Here is a 17,196-nt window from a genome sequence, read left to right on the forward strand (position 1 = left end):
AGCTCAGCACGTTCACGTCCTGGTCACCAGGACAGCCCCTACGGTGAGGGGTTTCCAGGCTAATGAGGTCTGCTCCGCTCCAGGCCCTGGGGCCGATGGTGTGGGAGCTGAGATGGGTACCCCAAAGGTTAACATATGTAAACTAAACTGCATAACCGATGTGACGAAGGCGTGGATGGCTGTAGTGAGTCCCTGGGGTAGAGGGTCCTGTGGAGGCCACGAGTGCAGGGCAGGGAGAGGCTGCTGTGGGTTGGGCGGCCAGGAAACGCTTCTTCCGGGAAACGGAAGTGTACACAGTTCTGAGGAGGCCTCTGCTGTTGGGGTGCTGCCCTCCGGCAGGAAGCAGGTCATAAGACCCCGCCTTGGTCTCAGTGGTGGGATGAGCTGAACTGGAGAGGGACCAGCCCGCGCTAGGCTGGGGGAGGGCCCATGGCAGCGAGCAGGTGAGAGCGGGGGTGCGGCTGGGTGTATCTACACACTTCCTGTGGCCTGTGCTGCCGCTGGTATTTGATGGACCACTCAGCCTGGCTGATCACTCATCAAAGAGACCTCAACATGGCGGAAGTCCCCGCCCCTCTGGCCCCTGCCCTCACTGGCACTCACTGGGAATGGCAGAACCGCCTGCCCTGTGCCCAGCTGCGGGCCCCTTTGGGTGTCAGAGTCATGGGGGGAGGAAACAGCTCTAATGTGGCTGCAAGGTTTTCCGATGCCACAAACCACCCGCTCTCCCTGGGTGGCTGCAAGGTGAGGGTGAGGCTAACGGTCCCCCCCCCCCCCCATCAGATTCAAATGCCCTTTTGAACCTCCTACCCAGACCACCAGGCCCCAGTCTCAGCTGGGCCGCTTGGCAAGTCTCCCAGGCTCCCAGCTTGGGCTGCCTGCTCTGTGAAATGCACAGAAGAGTTCTCCTGCACAGATGATGATGGGGTACAGCACCTGTCACAACTGGGGTCCAACAGGCCTGACCGCCTGTCAGGTGCCCAGAAGCCCAGCACGGAAGGAGGGGCACAGGGGCGCTTTCCCTAGACGTATCCATCTCGACCTGCCCGGCCCTGGAGCCTCCCACAGCCCCGGCCCTGGCTTCAACCAGCGCCCTTCCCGGCCAGGAATATCAGGGCAGCGCGACGTTTCTCTGTGTGCCCTGCGCCCCCAAAGCCTGTGAGTTCAAAGGGCATAGGGAGCAGCTACCTGGACCCGATACACAAGCCGAACTACACTACCCACAATCCCCCGGGCTTGCCCAAAAGGAAATGTCGTTTATGCAAGGAAAGGCTCCGCTCTCCTAGCAGCTGCAGGGGGAGAGAGGCGGGAGAGGGGTAGAGGATTACCAGGGGGAAGGCGGGAGGCGTGTGGGGCGCGAGGGTGGAGAGCAGGGCGGGCGGCGAGGAGGAGGCGGCGCTCGCCGCCGCCGCCGCCTGCAGACCTGCATCCCCGCGGGGCTGCGAGCGGGCGGCGGTGCCTGCGTGCGCGGCGCTCCCGCCGGCGGCTGCAAGCGGACGCGGGGCCAGGCCGGCGTAGGGGCTGAGTTTCTGCAAAGTTTGACCTGGTTGCCTTTCCGATGCTGCAGCGGAGCGAGGCAGCGCGGGGCGCGCCGGGCGGTGCGGCGCGGCGGCGGGGCTGAGTGGCGACTGCAGGCTCACGATGATCATAAAATAAGGGAGGCGCGCGGGGTGGGGGCGAGAGCGCCCCGAGCCTCAGCCCTCCGCCCCCTCGCCCCCCAGTGCCCCCGAGCTAGGAGGACGTGGGGGCCAGGAGCGCCCACGCCGGCCCCAGACCCCAGTAGAGCCAAAGGACACTGCCCGGGGCAGGGGGTAGGGGCGCCCGGAGGACGTGCCCGCGGCGGGGTCAGGGGCGGCCGGAGGGCGGCGGCCGGGGCACGCGGATTGGCCCGAGGGGCAGGTGAGTCGCCGGCGCCGCCCGGGTGGGGGCGTGCGCTCCTAAGTTCCCCCGCGGCTGCGAGTGTGCCCAGCGCGCGGGGATTCGGGGCCACTCGCGGCTGACGAGGGCGGACAGATGCGGCGGGGCTAGGGCACGGTGCCCTCCAAGGGTCGGGGGATCCCGGCCCGGGAAGGGGCGCGCGACCGCTCAGACCGGCCTGCGGGGGTGGCACTGCGCCCTCCCGGAGCCGGAGGGACAGGCTGGGGACCGGAGCGGGCGGCGAGGCGGTGGGCGCGGTGCCAGGGCCAGCAAGTCCACGCGGCCCACTGCAGTGCTGGCCGCCCCCCCCCCGCCCCGTCCTCGGGCCGGGATGGTGTCAGCGGAGATGTCACGGGCGGCGATTATTCGCTGGAACGCGCGGTCGTGCGGCGGCCACTGACGGGGCGGGCGGCGGGGCGGGGGGCCGCCTCCGGGGAGACCGCCCAGAGCTGCGCTGTCAGCCCCGAGCCCGCGCCCTGTGCACACGCGTCGTTGCCCCCCGCGCTCCCCGCGGCAAAGTTAGGCTCAACTTCGGGGCGGGCCTTGACGCCCTGTCCCTTCCACTTCCCACCAGGTCCTCGGAGGCGGCGGCGACCGAGGCGGCGGCTCCAGAGCAGCCGGGGAGCCCCAAACGGCGGGCGGCGACAGCGACGAGGGAAAGCGCCGCGCCCGCATCGGGGCGTCGGCTCGCGCCTCCCGTGGGCGCCGACCGGGACCCGCGCCGCGCGCCGCGCTCCACCGGGACCTCGCGGGCGGCCGGAGCCCGGCGCTCGCCTCCAGGAAGCCGCGGGTCGGCGCTCGCCCTCGAGGGAGCCGGGACCTCCGGCGCCTGAACAGAAAGTGCCCTCCCATTGATTCGGCCCGCGGGGCGAGGGGCCGGGCGAGTGTCCCGAGCGCGCGCGGAAGGCAGAGGGCAGGAAGTCGCGCTTCTGCAGCGAGGGTGGCGGCCGCGCCGCGCCGGGCGGACGGGACGGGCCTGCCTTATTTATGTGTCCCCGTGTCGCCTTCTTCCCCGAAGACTTCAGGGAGCGTCTCGCAGCTGCGTTTCCCGCCTGGAGGCCCGGCAGGGCTGGATGTCTGAACATGATTATCCACTAATATCCAAACTTTCCTTTTTCTAACCCAAAGAATATCGGTGATTTTTGTCCACTGCGAGAAGAACCCGGGACCCTTGAAATGCAGCAAAGCCTTTATTTATAAACAGGCCTGAGGTGTGACATGCAAGCGTCCCCTGCCCATTGAGTTTCTATCCTATGGATATCGGTCTGGAGAGCTGAAGGAGACTTGAAGTGGGAGAGCAGTGCCGTCTGCCCTGGGTCCCGCGGCCTCCTTCCTTTCAATGCCCAGTTTCCTCTGGGACTGCTGGCCTTCCCTGGAGCTCAGAGCGGTCCTGTGTGCCATGGGCTGTATTCAGAGCATCGGGGGCAAAGGCAGAATCTTCCGGGAAGGCATCACGGTGATTGACGTGAAAGCCTCCATCGACCCTGTCCCCACCAGCATCGACGAGTCCTCCAGCGTGGTGCTCCGCTACCGGACACCCCACTTCCGTGCCTCGGCCCAGGTGGTCATGCCGCCCATCCCCAGGAAGGAGACTTGGGTAGTGGGCTGGATCCAGGCGTGCAGCCACATGGAGTTCTACAACCAGTATGGGGAGCAGGGCATGTGAGTACTGTTCAGGAACGAGCTTGGGGGGGCTGCTTGGGTGTGGAGCTTGATGGTCTGGGGTGAGGGGTCAGGACCTCACCAGGGGCAGAGGGGGGCTTTAGGCATGTCCGGAAGGGGCCTCTGAGTCCTCCTTGGCCACGTGACCTCCTAGAGGGCTTGCGTGTTGCCTCAGATTGGGCTCGTGGCTCTTGGATCCTCTTCCTCCCCTGCCCCCCGAGGTTGCCGAGAAAGCGGAGGAGCCCTGGCTGGGTAGCTCAGGGGTTAGAGAGTCCTCCTGATACGCCGAGGTTGTGGGTCTGATTCCCGCAACCAGTGAATGCATAGATAATTGGAACAACCAATTGATTTCTCTCTCTTTTCCTTCCTCTCTCTCTCTCTTTAAAATCAACCAACCAATCAATCAAAAGCAGAGGGAATTCCATCAGGCGCCTCTTTGACAAAGCAAGCATGCTGTCCAGATCAGCAGAGGCCACGGCTGGGCCCCAGGCTCCGGCCCTGCGAGCCCACGTGGCAGACGCTCAGGGAAGGAACTGGGCGCCCTGGAGCCGCCTGAGTTATCTGCCCAGAGCCATGTGGCTGGGTCGGAACTGGTCTCGGGTCTTCAGACTCGCCTCGGCTTTGGGGGGGAGGGTGCTTCGCTGTTACCTGTGGTGTGTTTGAGAGGACGGGGCCAGTTTTAGAAACCAGGTTTGCTTCGTGGGGTCGCATTTTTTCTCTCCAAGGCGGGAGGCCACTTAAGTGGACATCAGTTTCAGGCCCCAGCTGGGCCCTGACCGCTGAGAGGAGCCCTCTGGCCTCTCTCTCCAGCCTGGCCTCCAGGATAACGGAAATCTCAGGGCAGGACTGAGCCCTGGGCTGCTTTTCTGGCATGTTCCCTGGTCCCAGGTGGTCATCCTGCGTGTGGATGAGCAGTGGTGGACTTCCCCTGAAGAGCCAGCCTCAGGCAGGGCGGGACAATAGCCGTTTCCGGGGCACAGGGGCCTCCCCGAGGGAGCTGCCCGGCCACTCTCCCGCAGCCCCTCTCTCAGTGTCCATTCTGTGCAGCACCCGGGTCTGCAGCGAGGACGAGACGCCCAGGAGCAGGACTTTGGGCTGTTTAGGAACATCCTAGGCCGCCTGAGATTAGAGGGGGGTCTGGAGGGCATGGGGATGGGGGGACACCAAATGCTACGGCTGCTCCACCACTGACTGAGTTATAAGGGAAACGGGAACACAGTCAAACTTAGACGAGGGCGTGACCGAGATCGCCCGATGAGGCCTATCTAGACGGACACTCACGATCCTCCGTCAACCTGTTTCCACGCCCAAGCCCTTGAATTCCCGAAAGCGGCCCTTAATCCAGGCCGGGGGCCGACTTCCCATTCCAGAGGGAAATGTGAGCTTCAGTTATTTGGTGTGAACCTTTCCTAAGAAGCTGTAAGCTCGAAGCCTTCGAGGCATCCGGGCAACTGGCGGACGGAAGGGGTTCCAGGGCCTCAGGCCAGGCTCTGGGGTCGGGTAGGCAGGGGCCCTTCAGCACAGGGAGGGCGTGGGCGCTGGGAGGGAGAAAGGGGTGAGATGTGATGAGGTGAATGTGATGTGCGGCGGGAGGGCACAGGCCTGGCTCGGAGCCTCAGCCTTCCCATCTGTGCACAGGGTTTCCAGTCCTCCAGGCCTTGCCCTCTGCGCGGCGGCTCTGGCGACGCCCAGGCACTGGCTGGAGGCAGGCCCGAGCCCGGAGACCCGAGACGACCTTTCTCTTCCTGTGCCAGTCCTTGCCTCCTGGGTGGGGAGCCCAGGGCGCACCTCAGCTGCAGTCACCCAGCCCTGGGCGGCCGTCCAGGCTCTGCCGGTCTCCAGGGTATGACCTGTGCCACTCTGACCGTTGGTTTCTTCCTCTGCAAACGGGGGCGTCCTAGCCCTTGCGCCATGGCTCATTGTGAGAATGATGGGAGACGCTTGTCAAGCAGTCGGCGGCACGCCAAGCGCCTGGCACAATACTCAAGGCGAGCGGCCCTTGCCTTTAACGCGATTACTGTGATGGTAATTGGGGTGATTTTCTGATGGGGAGGCAGCGACCGCATCTGTAATGAGTTGAAAATTGTGGCTGAAATCAGAATGCCGACCCACATGGGTAACTCTTGCAGTGAGTTTTCTCCCCGGCCCCGGCTTCCTCTTCTGACACAGGGCACTCCCCAACTTCTACAAGTTTTGAAATAGTCGTGAGCGACTGGCGTTTCCAAAGGGCTGACGGCCGGCTTCCTGGCTGTCTACCTGCTTCCCTGGGTCTGTCCCCTCCCCTTGGGACCCCTCTGTTGGTCAGGACCCTCTGTGTCAGCGTCCCACCCTCCTGGGCTCCTGATCCCGGGTGGAGGGGCCCAGTCCCAGAGGAGGGGCAGAGTTTAAGGCTCCCTGGGAGGGTCGTGTCCTTCATGGGCTCAGACCCTGGGGTCGGAACGACTGACCAGTGGTGACGCCGGGGCTTGAGGGTCAGTGCTGTCACTGGCCGCTGTGAGGGTTCGTGAGAGGACAGGGGTAGGCGAGGGTTCGTGAGATGGTTCGTGTAGGTGACGCCCCGGGGCTGAAATGCTGAGTTGGAAGCTGCTCTACTTACTATTAATCAACAAAATCATTTTAAGAATCACCGAACAGTGCGGCTGTTCTGAGCCGGAGCCACTGGGAACGGGAAGGGCTGGCTTAGAGGAAGCCTGAGAGTGTGACGCAAACACCCTCCCCATCCATCTCCCTGACCCCCAGCGACTCTTCATGTCTTTAAGCCCCGCGACATGAGAGTGAGGAGGGAGGAGCCGGCAGGCTGCCCAGGGGCCTCCTGCTGCCCAGAACTGCGCCCTGGCTTCGCCGGGACCAGTGGCTGTGCTGTGCGTCGTAGGACGTGGTCCAGAGCCCCTGGTTTCCACCTGCTCGATGACAGCAGCCCCCCAAAGCCCTGTTGTGACAACCAAAAGTGTCTCCAGACACGGCCGGCTGTCCCTGGGAGGGGTGCGAAGCCACCGCTGGTTGGGAACCACCGGACGAGACCCAGACAATTTTGAATCATTCAAATGAAACCCACGCACTGGGCTTCAGTGGCCCGAGGCGGGCCCGTTACACATGCCTTGTACTCAAAATATTAATTCCAAATACTTAACCAAAACCTATTAATATCCCCAAACATTATCCCTGCTGGAGATTAATCTCTAATCCAGGGGAACTTTTTAGAATGACAATCTGGGTCTGAAATATTTGAAGGGGGACAATAATGTGACTCCCACAGACAGCCATACAATGCTGAGCTTCTCCGAGCCAGCTTGAAAGGATGCTATATGGTTCTGGGTCCAACCCACATTGCTTTCAAAGCCCCCCTCCCCCCACCCCACCCCAAACTGTTAGAGACACCTGCCTCCACAGCCCCGTCCCCCGCAATTCCTCAACCGCCACCTGTCAGCTGGCACAGTCTTCTGAGTGACAAGTCACAGTTTCTCGCCTGTGTGGGAGGCGCTTCACATTGTCCCCAGTTTGCCCCTCTCTGGAGCCCCCACGGGAATCTGGCCCACGGCTATGCCAAGGGCCTGGTTCAGTTCTGGCTCTGGGTTCTGCCAAAGGGCAGACTTGCGGGGAGGGGAGGAGAGCAGCAGGGCGTGGGCCCAGCTCCGCCATTCACTGGTGCTGCGACCTTGGGCCAGTCTCTCAACCTTTCTGAGCCCCACTGTTCCCATCTGTGAAGTGGGGACAACAGGCCTTCCCTCACGCAGGGGTTGTGAGGGTTACGTGAGGGCAGGCATCGCGAGCACCTAGCACAGCGCCTGGTGGTCAGAAGGCTGGATCCGTGGTAGCTGTCAATGTCATAACTGCTGGTGATTAATTATTAATGAGCAACGCCGGCAGCGTCAGCATAAAGATGGCTATATTGTGTTGTCGCTGCGGCTGCCTCCTCTCGGGGTTGGGTTTCACGCACCCGTCTACAGTGTGAGCGCCCTGGACGTGTGAGGGTCTTCCCAGCCAGAAGGTGGAGCGGCATGGGCTGCCTCAGGGTGAGCTGGTAGGAAGGGCTGGGCAGGTTGGAGGGGCCTGCGGCCTGGGGCTGGGGCGCGGGGCCTGCTCCCTCTCCTCTCTGTTACTTTCCAAGGACCTCATCTGAGGAGGAGGAACCAGCCCGAGGCCTGAAGCCACTGCCCAAGGAAGCTTGCCGCTCCAGCGGGTCTGGGACAGGCCGAGGAACGGCCGGTGACCACATGGCCTCTTCCTGCAGCCGGGCCTGAGCCAGGGGCCCCGCACAGAACAATCGAGGATGCTGCTTCCTCTCTGCCCCCGGCTGCTGGGCCTGGCCGAGGGCGGGCGGCGTGGGTGGGAGAGGGAAGTCCTCGTTTCCAGGCTTTGGGGTGGGCGGAAGTGGCGGGGGACTGCCCGGCCAAAGGGAACTCCCCCCCGACTGGCTCTAGCCGAGGGATCCCCCCAACCCTCACCACCGAGTGCCCCAAACAAAGGCGCCATGATCAGGGAAATAAATTAAACACACGTCCATGTTTTTGCGAATCGGATCTGGGTAAAATGAAAAAGATCAGTAAGTGGACTATGGTGGCTCCCACGAGGGAAACCGATCAGATTCTCGATGGCATTGGAAATAAGCTGTAAAAGACGCAGGGAGCCATTTTTCATTAAAAAGACGTCGTGACAATGGGAACGTAGACTGTGTGTGTGTGTGTGTGTGTGTGAAAGGTCTAGAACAGCGGTTCTCAACCTGGGGGTCGCGACCCCTTTGGGGGTTGAACGACCCTTTCACAGGGGTCGCCTAAGACCATCGGAAAACACATATATAATTACATATTGTTTTTGTGATTAATCACTAAGCTTTGATTATGTTCAATTTGTAACAATGAAAATACACCCTGCATATCAGATATTTACATGACGATTCATAACAGTAGCAACATTACAGTGATGAAGTAGCAACGAAAATAATGTTATGGTTGGGGGTCACAACAACATGAGGAACTGTATTACAGGGTCGCGGCATTAGGAAGGTTGAGAACCGCTGGTCTAGAAGGATGTTTACCAGCGGGTAACCTACCTCGGCGAGGGCTTTCATTACACTTTCATTTCTCACTTTGTGCACTTCTCTGCGGCTGGCGCTAAAAAAAAAAAAAAAAAAAGCATAGCTTTTACGACTAAGAACTGAAGTTAAACAGGCAGCATTGGTCTATTCCTTCCTGTTAGGCCCAGGGCCGGCGTGGCCTGGGTGGAGAGGGGCGCAGGGCAGCGTGGGGCTAGTGTTTGGGGACCCAGGGCAGGTGGGGAGAGGGGGGCACTGCAGCCCCTCCCCCAGAGAGCAGGTGTCCGTGACCCGTTTGGTGGGGGGCCAGCCTGGTGGGTGCCCACCCACCTGGGGCGGAAGTCAGGAAACCGGGGTCCCACTCTGGCTTCAGGGCGGCTTTTGGGCCTCAGTTTCTGTAAAATTGCAAAAATTTTCAGAATTTGAACTTTTTGCAAATTGTCAAAACTGTTTTCTTGAGGACAAGGCGAGACCATCCCTGGGTGCCCGTTGGGCCCAAGCCAGGACCCGGAAACCAGCCGGCAGGAGCTGGGCGGCCGGGCCGCGGCCTCGGTCCTCCCGTGACTGTTTCTCAGTGTCCAGCGGGCGCCGTGAGACTAGTGTCAGCTTAGTGTCACTTGAATTTAAAGCAATACATTTATTTTAATATATATGAGAAAAAACATATCGATATGTATTTAGCATCTCTGTTATTTCAAAGGTATTTCTTAGGAAAAGTTTAGTTGAGTTTTTTAAAAAATGATTGATTTGAAGGAAAACAATGCAGGAGGTGTGTGCACAGGACCCCAGTGAAGAGACAGGAAGTCGGCTCACTGCTGAGGCCGAGGGGGCTGGGTCCGCAGTCAGAGTCCCGCCCACACCCAGGGGGAGGGGCCCCCAGGGGTGCGTCTGGCCGTCCATGCCCGGGAGAGCCCAGGCCCGGGCTCACCACCCTGCCTGGCTGGGTCTGCAGGAGCCAGGGGTGTGCCCCCGTGGTCCCAGGACGGCCTCCCCCGCACACCCTGGGCCTCGGGCCTCCCTGGTTTCCTCTGTCCTCTACTGAGAGGCCTTGCACTGGGCCTGCTGGGACGGATGGCTGGGCCTGGAGCCACAGGGTGACCGTCCCAGCCCTTGTGGCCTCAGCAGCCTCAACCCCTTCTCCAGCTCCAGGGACAGTCCTGCTGTAACCCCATCAGACCTGCGTTCTCAGGCGTGCTGCTCAGAGCTGTGTGTGTGCGCGCACTCATATGTGCATGTGTGTGTATACACGTGCACGTGTGTGGACATCTCTGTGTCTGTGTTTCTGTATGTGTCTCTGTGTGCATGTCTGTGTGCGTGTGTTGAGCGAGGGTCCGTTGAAGGCCAGTTGCTCAGGCTGTGGGTCCTGGCCCAGCGCCTCCCTGGTTATGTGACCTTGGGCCAGGCCTCCAACATCTCCAAGTGTCCCCTATGAAAGGCGCCCCGCAACCCCGGCCCAGGCTGAGGTGAAGCCCAGGACGGGAGAACGTACATAGGGTGCCCAGTACGTAGGGTGGCCGATGTGCTGCTGCTGTGGGGACGCCTCATTGGGACTGGCACTGCCAGCCGCAGTGCTCAGGCGAGGGGCGCACCAGCAGCGCAGCTTCGGGTGAGGGTCCCGTGGGCTCCGCCCTGCCCACAGGCACTGGTCCAGGCTCCAGCGTAAATCCGAGGTCTGGCCCTGTCTCCCGAGATCCTCAACAAAGACCATGTGATTATTTCATCACCCGCGAGTGTGCCAGGAAGCAGCAGCAGGAGCACCGCGTGGCATCGGCCTCGTGGGAGGGCGAGGGTGGGCTTCCCGGGGACTCCAGAGCTGAGCCAGGAGCACGGGGAGGCCCGGCGCTGCTCTGGGAGAGGCCCTGTGGGGCGGGGTGGGCCCATTAGAGGAACTGAGAGTGGTTAGAGGATCTGCAGCCTGGGGAGGGCGAGAGAGTGTGTGTGTGTGTGTGTGTGTTTTGTGCCCACACGTGTGTGCATGGGACCTGGGCTTCAATGATATCGGCTATAAGGGTCATGGGGAGTCATGGCAGGTTTGACAGGGTTGGAGGGAGGGATGGTGCGATTAGTGCAGCGGTTCTCAACCTGTGGGTCGCGACCCCTTTGGCAGTTGAACGACCCTTTCACAGGTGCCGCCTAAGACCATCCTGCATATCAGATATTTACATTACGATTCATAACAGTAGCAACATTACAGTTATGAAGTAGCAAAGAAAATAATTTTATGGTTGGGTCACAACATGAGGAACTGTATTTAAAGGACCAGAAGGTTGAGAACCACTGGATTAGTGTTTTTAAAAGATCACTCAGGCTTCTGCAGGGGGCGGGAGGGGAGGCTGGGAGGCCTGGGCTGCTGGCTGGGGTGAGGTCAGAGAGGAGGGGGACTGTCTCAAGGCAGGGGGGAGAGTCAGGGATGGTGGGGGCTGGAGGGCACGGGACCCCCCTCCATCTCTGCGGACCAGGGCGGCACCCTGTCCATTTCTCTCCCAGCTTGTGGCCAGCGTCAGTGACGGGTGCTCTGCAAACTCTCGTTGAGTGGGTGCTGGTGGGGACTGCAGACGGAGCTGGGTGTGGAGGGAAGCCGAGGGGTCCCTTTCTGACGTGATATTGGGGGGCCCAGAAGGCGGCTGAGGTCTGGCGCCAAGCCTGGACTCCCTGCCGTCCTTTGCCTTCCTACACCTGCAAGGACCCAGCACAGCCGGGGTCTGGAGAGAAGGTGGTGGGGCAGGTGGACCGAGGCCTGTGGACCTACCTGGGGCAGGAGCAGGCGTGTTCCCACCTCCAAGCAGATCCGTCGGTTGCACACTTGTGCACAGGCCTGGTGCTGGGAGCCTTGCTTACTCACCCCTTTTGGTGGCATCTGCGAGTCAGACACTGTATTGCTCAGTGTGTGCAGGGCCGGGGTCCGAGCCCCCACTCCGCCCTGTGGGCAAAGCACTGAAGGTCGGCCTTGATGCTCAAGGTCATTCCAGAACCAGCAGGAAATCTCAGAGGAGGCCCAACTGCGTGGAATCCACTCCTTGCAGAGCACGTGGAGTCTGAAACCACAAGTGAGGTCAAATCAGGGCCGGCCGAACCTAAGTGCCCACACCTCCCTCCAGCGGTCCCAGAAGTCTCCACGAATTGCTGTTTGCTGTGACCCAGGTAATAGACATCAACGCATGTGGTCACCCCCAGACCGTGCAAGGTGGGCGGGGCTGTCCACAGTGGGCCGATGGTGACCCCCAACTCAGAGATTTGTGACTTGATCTGCGCCGAACTGAGACCAGACCCAGGCCTGGCCTGTGGCCCCCAGAAGCCGTGCCCTTAACCCCCCTCCCTCCCACCTCGTCGATGGGCACACCGGCCGCGGGACCAGGCCGGGCCATGCCGGCTGGCGATGACTCGGAAACAGATGCCTTGGCCCTGGTTCTGAGTAAGAGCCCACGAGACACGCTGTCTGCCAGCTCATGAGGACCGTCCCCTGTCTGGCTGAGCAGGGGCTTGAGCCTTTGGGGTCTGGGGCAGGAAAGGCATTTTGGAATTTGGGGTCAGAGGCAGAGAGGGAAGCCGTGGTGATACTGGGAAGTTCCCACTCCCCAAACAAGCCAGCTCAGGAAGTGAAAGGGGGCCAAGGAAGCACCAAGTTCCTTTTGCAAGTTTGCTTTCTGCCTTCTACAATGTTTCTGCAAGCGCACGTAACCGCCGGGAGCGGACGGAGCGGGTGCCTTCGAAGCGGGCCTCCGCCGCAGCGGGCGGGGCTGGGAGGGCAGAGCGGCGAGATCGTGGGGACCCGTGGGCACTTGAAAAATGTGAGGTGGTTTGAGCTGCTGCCCAGGCTCCCTCTGAGAGATGAACTCAAGGCCCTGGGCAGGAGACGGCTACCCAGGCAGGTGCCATCCTAATGTGTGACTTTCAGTAAAATAAACAGGAGACAGATGGAGAAAACCAAAAGTTAGCAAAGTCATGTCGGTGATCCTTCCTCCGATAGCAACTTTGCTAACCTCGAACGTTGCATGATGTGTTTCCATAGAGGAATGCATTTATTTATTGTGATGCGATATACACAAAAGTTCCGTTTGGGCCATTTTTAACTCAGTGGCCTTAAGCAGATGCACAGGGCTGCGCACTCATCTCCAGCGCTTTCACCCCAAGCGGGAACTCTGTCCCCATTAAACACGAACCCTCAGCCCCCGATGACCATCCTGCTTCCTGTCCCTGTGAACTGACTCCTCCGGGGACCCCGTGTGTGTGGAATCACACAGTGTCTGTCCTTCTATGTCCGCTTACTCCCCAGCATCATGTCCTCAGGGCTCCTCCGTGTTGTAGCAGGTGTCAGAATTTCCCTCCTTTGACGGCTGAATGATGCTCCATTGTGTGGATGGACAGGTTTGTCTATCACCCGCCCCTGGGCGCTGGCTGTTCCCGCCTCTGGGCTGCCGAGAATGCTGCTGCTGCGAGCAGGAAGCTCGGGCAAGGCAGGGGTCCCGAGGGCACCTGTGGCGAGTCGGGTGTGCAGCACTCTGAGGGCCAAGCGTCCTGGGCTGGCATCACAGGGGCCCCCGGGCGGAACCAGCCCTGGACCACGCCAGGCTGCCCAGGTCCGAGTGCCACCACTTAGCCCGGTCACCTTGGGACAAGCCCAGGCCCGGCGGTGCGCTCCTCACCTGTGCAGTGGGGCACGTGACTGCTGATCGTCCCTAAGGGGGGCTCCCGACACGGCTGTGTCCTCGGAGCAGCTTGGACGGGCTGAGCGTTGTTATAGCAACAATAGTGACGGCAGTGGTGCTGGCAGCGACCAGTTACGGGCATTTACTTGGTGCTCTGCCCTGGGCTGGCACATTCTTGTCTTCCTCAGTGACCCCAGCAGGGACATGTGTCTGCACGGGGTCTCCCACCAGGGAGGGGGCAGCTGAGACTGGCAGCAAGGCCTGTGGGGTTCCAGAGTCTGAGCTCTGGGCACCCCGGCTGCCTGCTCCCGCCCCAGGAAGGCTGAGCCCCTAGGCCTCTAGCAGCGAAAGCCCAGTGCGGGCTGCTGGGCAGCAAAGCGCAGATGTCTCCCAGAGGCGGGGCTGAGCGCACTGAGACGGGCTGGTTAGGCTTTGTTTCTCCTGCTCCAGGGACCCGCCAGCATGGTGCTTCCTCTTCTAGGCAGGCATGAGCAGAAAGGAAGGCGGGGTGGGGGGAGGAAGGGGCAGCTGGGTCCCAGGAAGCCTCAGGCGCTTGCTGTGGCCTAGGGGAGGGCCTGGGAGCCCAGACTCCCATGAGGGAGAGGAGACACGGAGGTGAGAGGCCAGCCCCTAAGCCAGCAGTTGTCAACCTGTGGGTCGCGACCCCTTTGGGGGTCGAACGACCCTTTCACAGGGGTCGCCTAAGACCATCCTGCATATCAGATATTTACATTATGATTCATAACAGTAGCAACATGACAGTTATGAAGTAGCAAGGAAAATAATTTTATGGTTGGGTCACAACATGAGGAACTGTATTTAAAGGGCCAGAAGGTTGAGAACCACTGCCTTAAGCAGAGGGCCCTGGATGCTGGTTCTATACCCGAGGCCCGTGCTAGGAGGAGGGGCCGGAAGCTCCCCCTTTCACGGGTGTGGGCACTGAAACTCAGGGGGCAGGCATTGCCCAGGTCATGCACTGGTCAATGGAGGGGCCAGGATTCATCCCAGATGTGCAAACCCCGTGGCCACTGGGCTCTGCAGTGTGGCCTTTAAAGCAAGAGAAAGTCATGGACCCGAGGGGTGGGCAGCCGGCGTCTGCGTGCAGGCCACCGTGACGCGCTGAGGGGCCCAGCCTCTCGGTGCCTCTGCCTCTGCCTCAGCCACGGTCCCACGTGGCCGTCCCAACAGCAGCTGGCACAGGGGGCAGGGCTCTCCTTCCTGTTCCCCATCCCCTCGGGCTGGGCAGCCAGGGCTTCCCGCAGCCCAGCTGGGAGCTAGCGGGACGGCAGTGGTTTCAGGGGGAGACCGATTCAAGACGATGCAAGAGAACAGGGTGGGTTTTGAGGGGGGGTGATGCTGGGGGAGCCTGTTCGCCGCCATGATGTCGGATGTCTCTTTACTGTCTGGCTCCCCCGGAGTGAGCCCCCGGGCAGGGGCGGCAGGCGGCCTATGGGCGGCCGGCTGAGCACACTGCCTTCCCATCCGCAGGTCCAGCTGGGAGCTCCCGGACCTGCTGGAGGGCAAGATCCAGGCCATCAGTGACTCGGACGGGGTGAACTACCCCTGGTACGGCAACACCACGGAGACGTGCACCATCGTGGGCCCCACCAAGAGGGACTCCAAGTTCATCATCAGCATGAACGACAACTTCTACCCCAGCGTCACGTGGGCCGTGCCCGTCAGCGAGAGCAACGTGGCCAGGCTGACCAACATCTACCGGGACCAGAGCTTCACCACGTGGCTGGTGGCCACCAACACCTCGACCAACGACATGATCATCCTGCAGACGCTGCACTGGCGCATGCAGCTCAGCATCGAGGTGAACCCCAGCCGGCCCCTGGGCCAGCGCGCCCGCCTGCGGGAGCCCATCGCGCAGGACCAGCCCAAGATCCTGAGCAGGAACGAGCCCATCCCGCCCAGCGCCCTGGTCAAGCCCAATGCCAACGACGCTCAGGTCCTCATGTGGCGGCCCAAGTACGGTCAGCCGCTGGTGGTGATCCCGCCCAAGCACCGGTAGCAGCGGCCGGGGCGCCGCCAGCTCCGACTCCAGCCACGAGACCGCTCCAGCAGCCCCACGAGGACGCCCAGCATCCAGCAAAATACAACCGTTCTACCTTGTCCCGCGGGGTCTCACTGTGCGCACGCCCGATGGCTTCTGCCCTCTCTGATGAGCCGCTGCCTCGCGGGGAGGGGGAGACCAAGGGGGACAGAGTAAGATGAACCCCAGGTGCGCCCTCCTGTCACTGGGGTTTCCTCTCCTCTCCTCTCCTCTCCTCAGTTTCATTCACCTGCAGCAGACGCCCCACACAACTGCTTTCAGTCCTTTTTCTTTAGACGCCTCTCTAGGAGGTGCGGGCGGGAGGAGGGGGAGCTGATGAGTGACAGGCCCGCTCTTACTGACCGTGGGTGCCGGGCTCTCCCAGGCGCCCCCCCCCTCGCCCTCCCTCACGCGGCCTTATGTAGACTTGCTTTGCCAAACTTTTGCCTTAAGCTGAATTGAAAGGAAAACCACCGAAACGGATCTAAAGCAGGATCTCTCTTCCACTGGACTTTCATCTCCTGCCGGGGGGGTGGGGGAGGGGTTGGGTCCGGAGGAGAGAGACTCCCTGAACCCCTCCTCCCCGGCATCTTGGGACAGGGGCAGGGGCACAGACCTAAAACCAGCGGCTTATTCTTGTGTTTCAGCAGCAACAAAACCACAGACAGACGCTGCCTAAAGAGCCCCAGGGGGAACCCCCACCTCCCCCGTCCCCCCGTCCCCCCGTCCCCCCGTCCCCCCGTCCCCCATCCAGGTGGCTCTGCCCTCTCCTCTCTTCCCCGCAGCCTTGCCTTGCTCATGGGTCACGGAGAGAGGGAGGGTCCTGGGAGCTGCAGGTGGGGCCCCCGGCATTTCCGCCCTCTGTGCCCGGCACCATCGCCCCCGGGGTTCTGCCCCCACATCTCACTCAGTGCGCCTTTTCCTTCCCGTCTCAAATGCGGGGGGCGGGGGGCAGCCACGTGGGCCCAGGTTTAGCTCTAGTTGGCAGGTAAGAGGAAAGGCACCCCTTGCCCTCCAGGCTCCTCCTCAGGGGACAACTGAACACAGCGCTGGAGGGGGCCACAGAGGGAGCACAAGGCTTGCTGGGCCTGCAGCCTGTCCTAGGAAGTAAACCAGGGCCCAGGATTGAGCGGCGGCGGAGCGCAGTGGAGGCTGGTCTGGGACAGTGTGCCAGCCTTTGAGGGCCACCCTCCCCTCGGCCTGGGCACCGGGAGTCCCAGGACTCGGTCCCCAGAGACACCACGCTTTCTTAGCGATGTCTGCCTTGAAGGCTGCTTGCAGGAGCTGTGGGGGATGCCCCGCTGAAGCCCCTTCCTCCAAGCTTGCCAAGCCCACAGCTCCATCACCCAGGCCCCGCATTCAAACTAGTAATAATCAAGCACAGAGAACCATCAGATGAGAAAAATGATCATTTCTGCACACGAGCCACTTGTAGGAGCCCCAGTGACCACACAGGAGGCGTCGGTCACCGAGTCCTCGCTCCCTCGTTACCCACGTGACAGTGTATTTATTCAGGGGTGCTCACCGTCCATCCAGTCCCTCGCCCGAGCCCAGCTCCTGACAGGCGCGCAGCTATCCTGGGACAACTGGATTGCAAACCGCTTGGTGCTTGGGGAGCCTTCCCGGGAGCTGCTGGTTCCCCTGTGGGGGGGGGGGGGGTGTGAGCCCCGCCTCGAGGTGAGGGCGGGGAGCGCTGGGTCCCAGCTCCCCGAGGGGTGGGACGGGAGGGACCGGGGTGCCGCCTGGCCTCCTGGTGGAGGGCCCTTCTCTGCACTCAGGTCTTTCTTGTACTACAAGGAGAATGGGCCCGGGCGGGGTCACGCGGAGGGGTTCTGACTGGGGTAGAGGGTGGAGGTGGATAGAACAGCAGGGGGGCCTGAGCTGTTTGGGGGTAGAATCCC

At 61.7% G+C, this 17,196-nt stretch overlaps 1 protein-coding gene and 1 long non-coding RNA gene across 3 annotated transcripts; one reads left to right on the forward strand and one right to left on the reverse strand.

The window, feature by feature from the left end:
* Positions 1-2,607: 2,607 nt before the first annotated feature.
* On the forward strand, positions 2,608-16,988 carry FAM78A (family with sequence similarity 78 member A). The gene is made up of 2 exons (XM_070430430.1): positions 2,608-3,579; positions 14,746-16,988. The coding sequence occupies exons 1-2, from the start codon at positions 3,257-3,259 to the stop codon at positions 15,272-15,274; spliced, it is 852 nt and encodes a 283-aa protein (XP_070286531.1). The 5' UTR covers positions 2,608-3,256; the 3' UTR covers positions 15,275-16,988.
* LOC139020679 (uncharacterized) lies at positions 3,130-11,671 on the reverse strand. 2 transcript variants are annotated; one of them, XR_011473345.1, is made up of 3 exons: positions 11,454-11,671; positions 8,630-8,690; positions 3,130-5,645 (listed from the first exon to the last, which is right to left on the reverse strand). It is a non-coding gene; the product is annotated as an uncharacterized lncRNA (long non-coding RNA). The 2 variants fall into 2 exon arrangements; XR_011473346.1 differs by lacking the exon at positions 11,454-11,671 and adding an exon at positions 8,942-9,007.
* Positions 16,989-17,196: the final 208 nt, after the last annotated feature.

This window comes from Myotis yumanensis, unplaced genomic scaffold (genome assembly GCF_028538775.1).
Source record: "Myotis yumanensis isolate MYYU_CA2020_CCGP unplaced genomic scaffold, mMyoYum1.0.hap1 SCAF_12, whole genome shotgun sequence".
In the NCBI taxonomy this organism is placed as follows: domain Eukaryota; kingdom Metazoa; phylum Chordata; class Mammalia; order Chiroptera; family Vespertilionidae; genus Myotis; species Myotis yumanensis.

Bases quoted from the DNA above. Each gene is read 5' to 3' on its own strand.
- FAM78A (XM_070430430.1), top strand. From the start codon at position 3,257: ATGCCCAGTTTCCTCTGGGACTGCTGGCCTTCCCTGGAGCTCAGAGCG. The intron at 3,580-14,745 runs GTGAGTACTGTT...TCCCATCCGCAG, and splicing joins CAGTATGGGGAGCAGGGCAT to GTCCAGCTGGGAGCTCCCGG.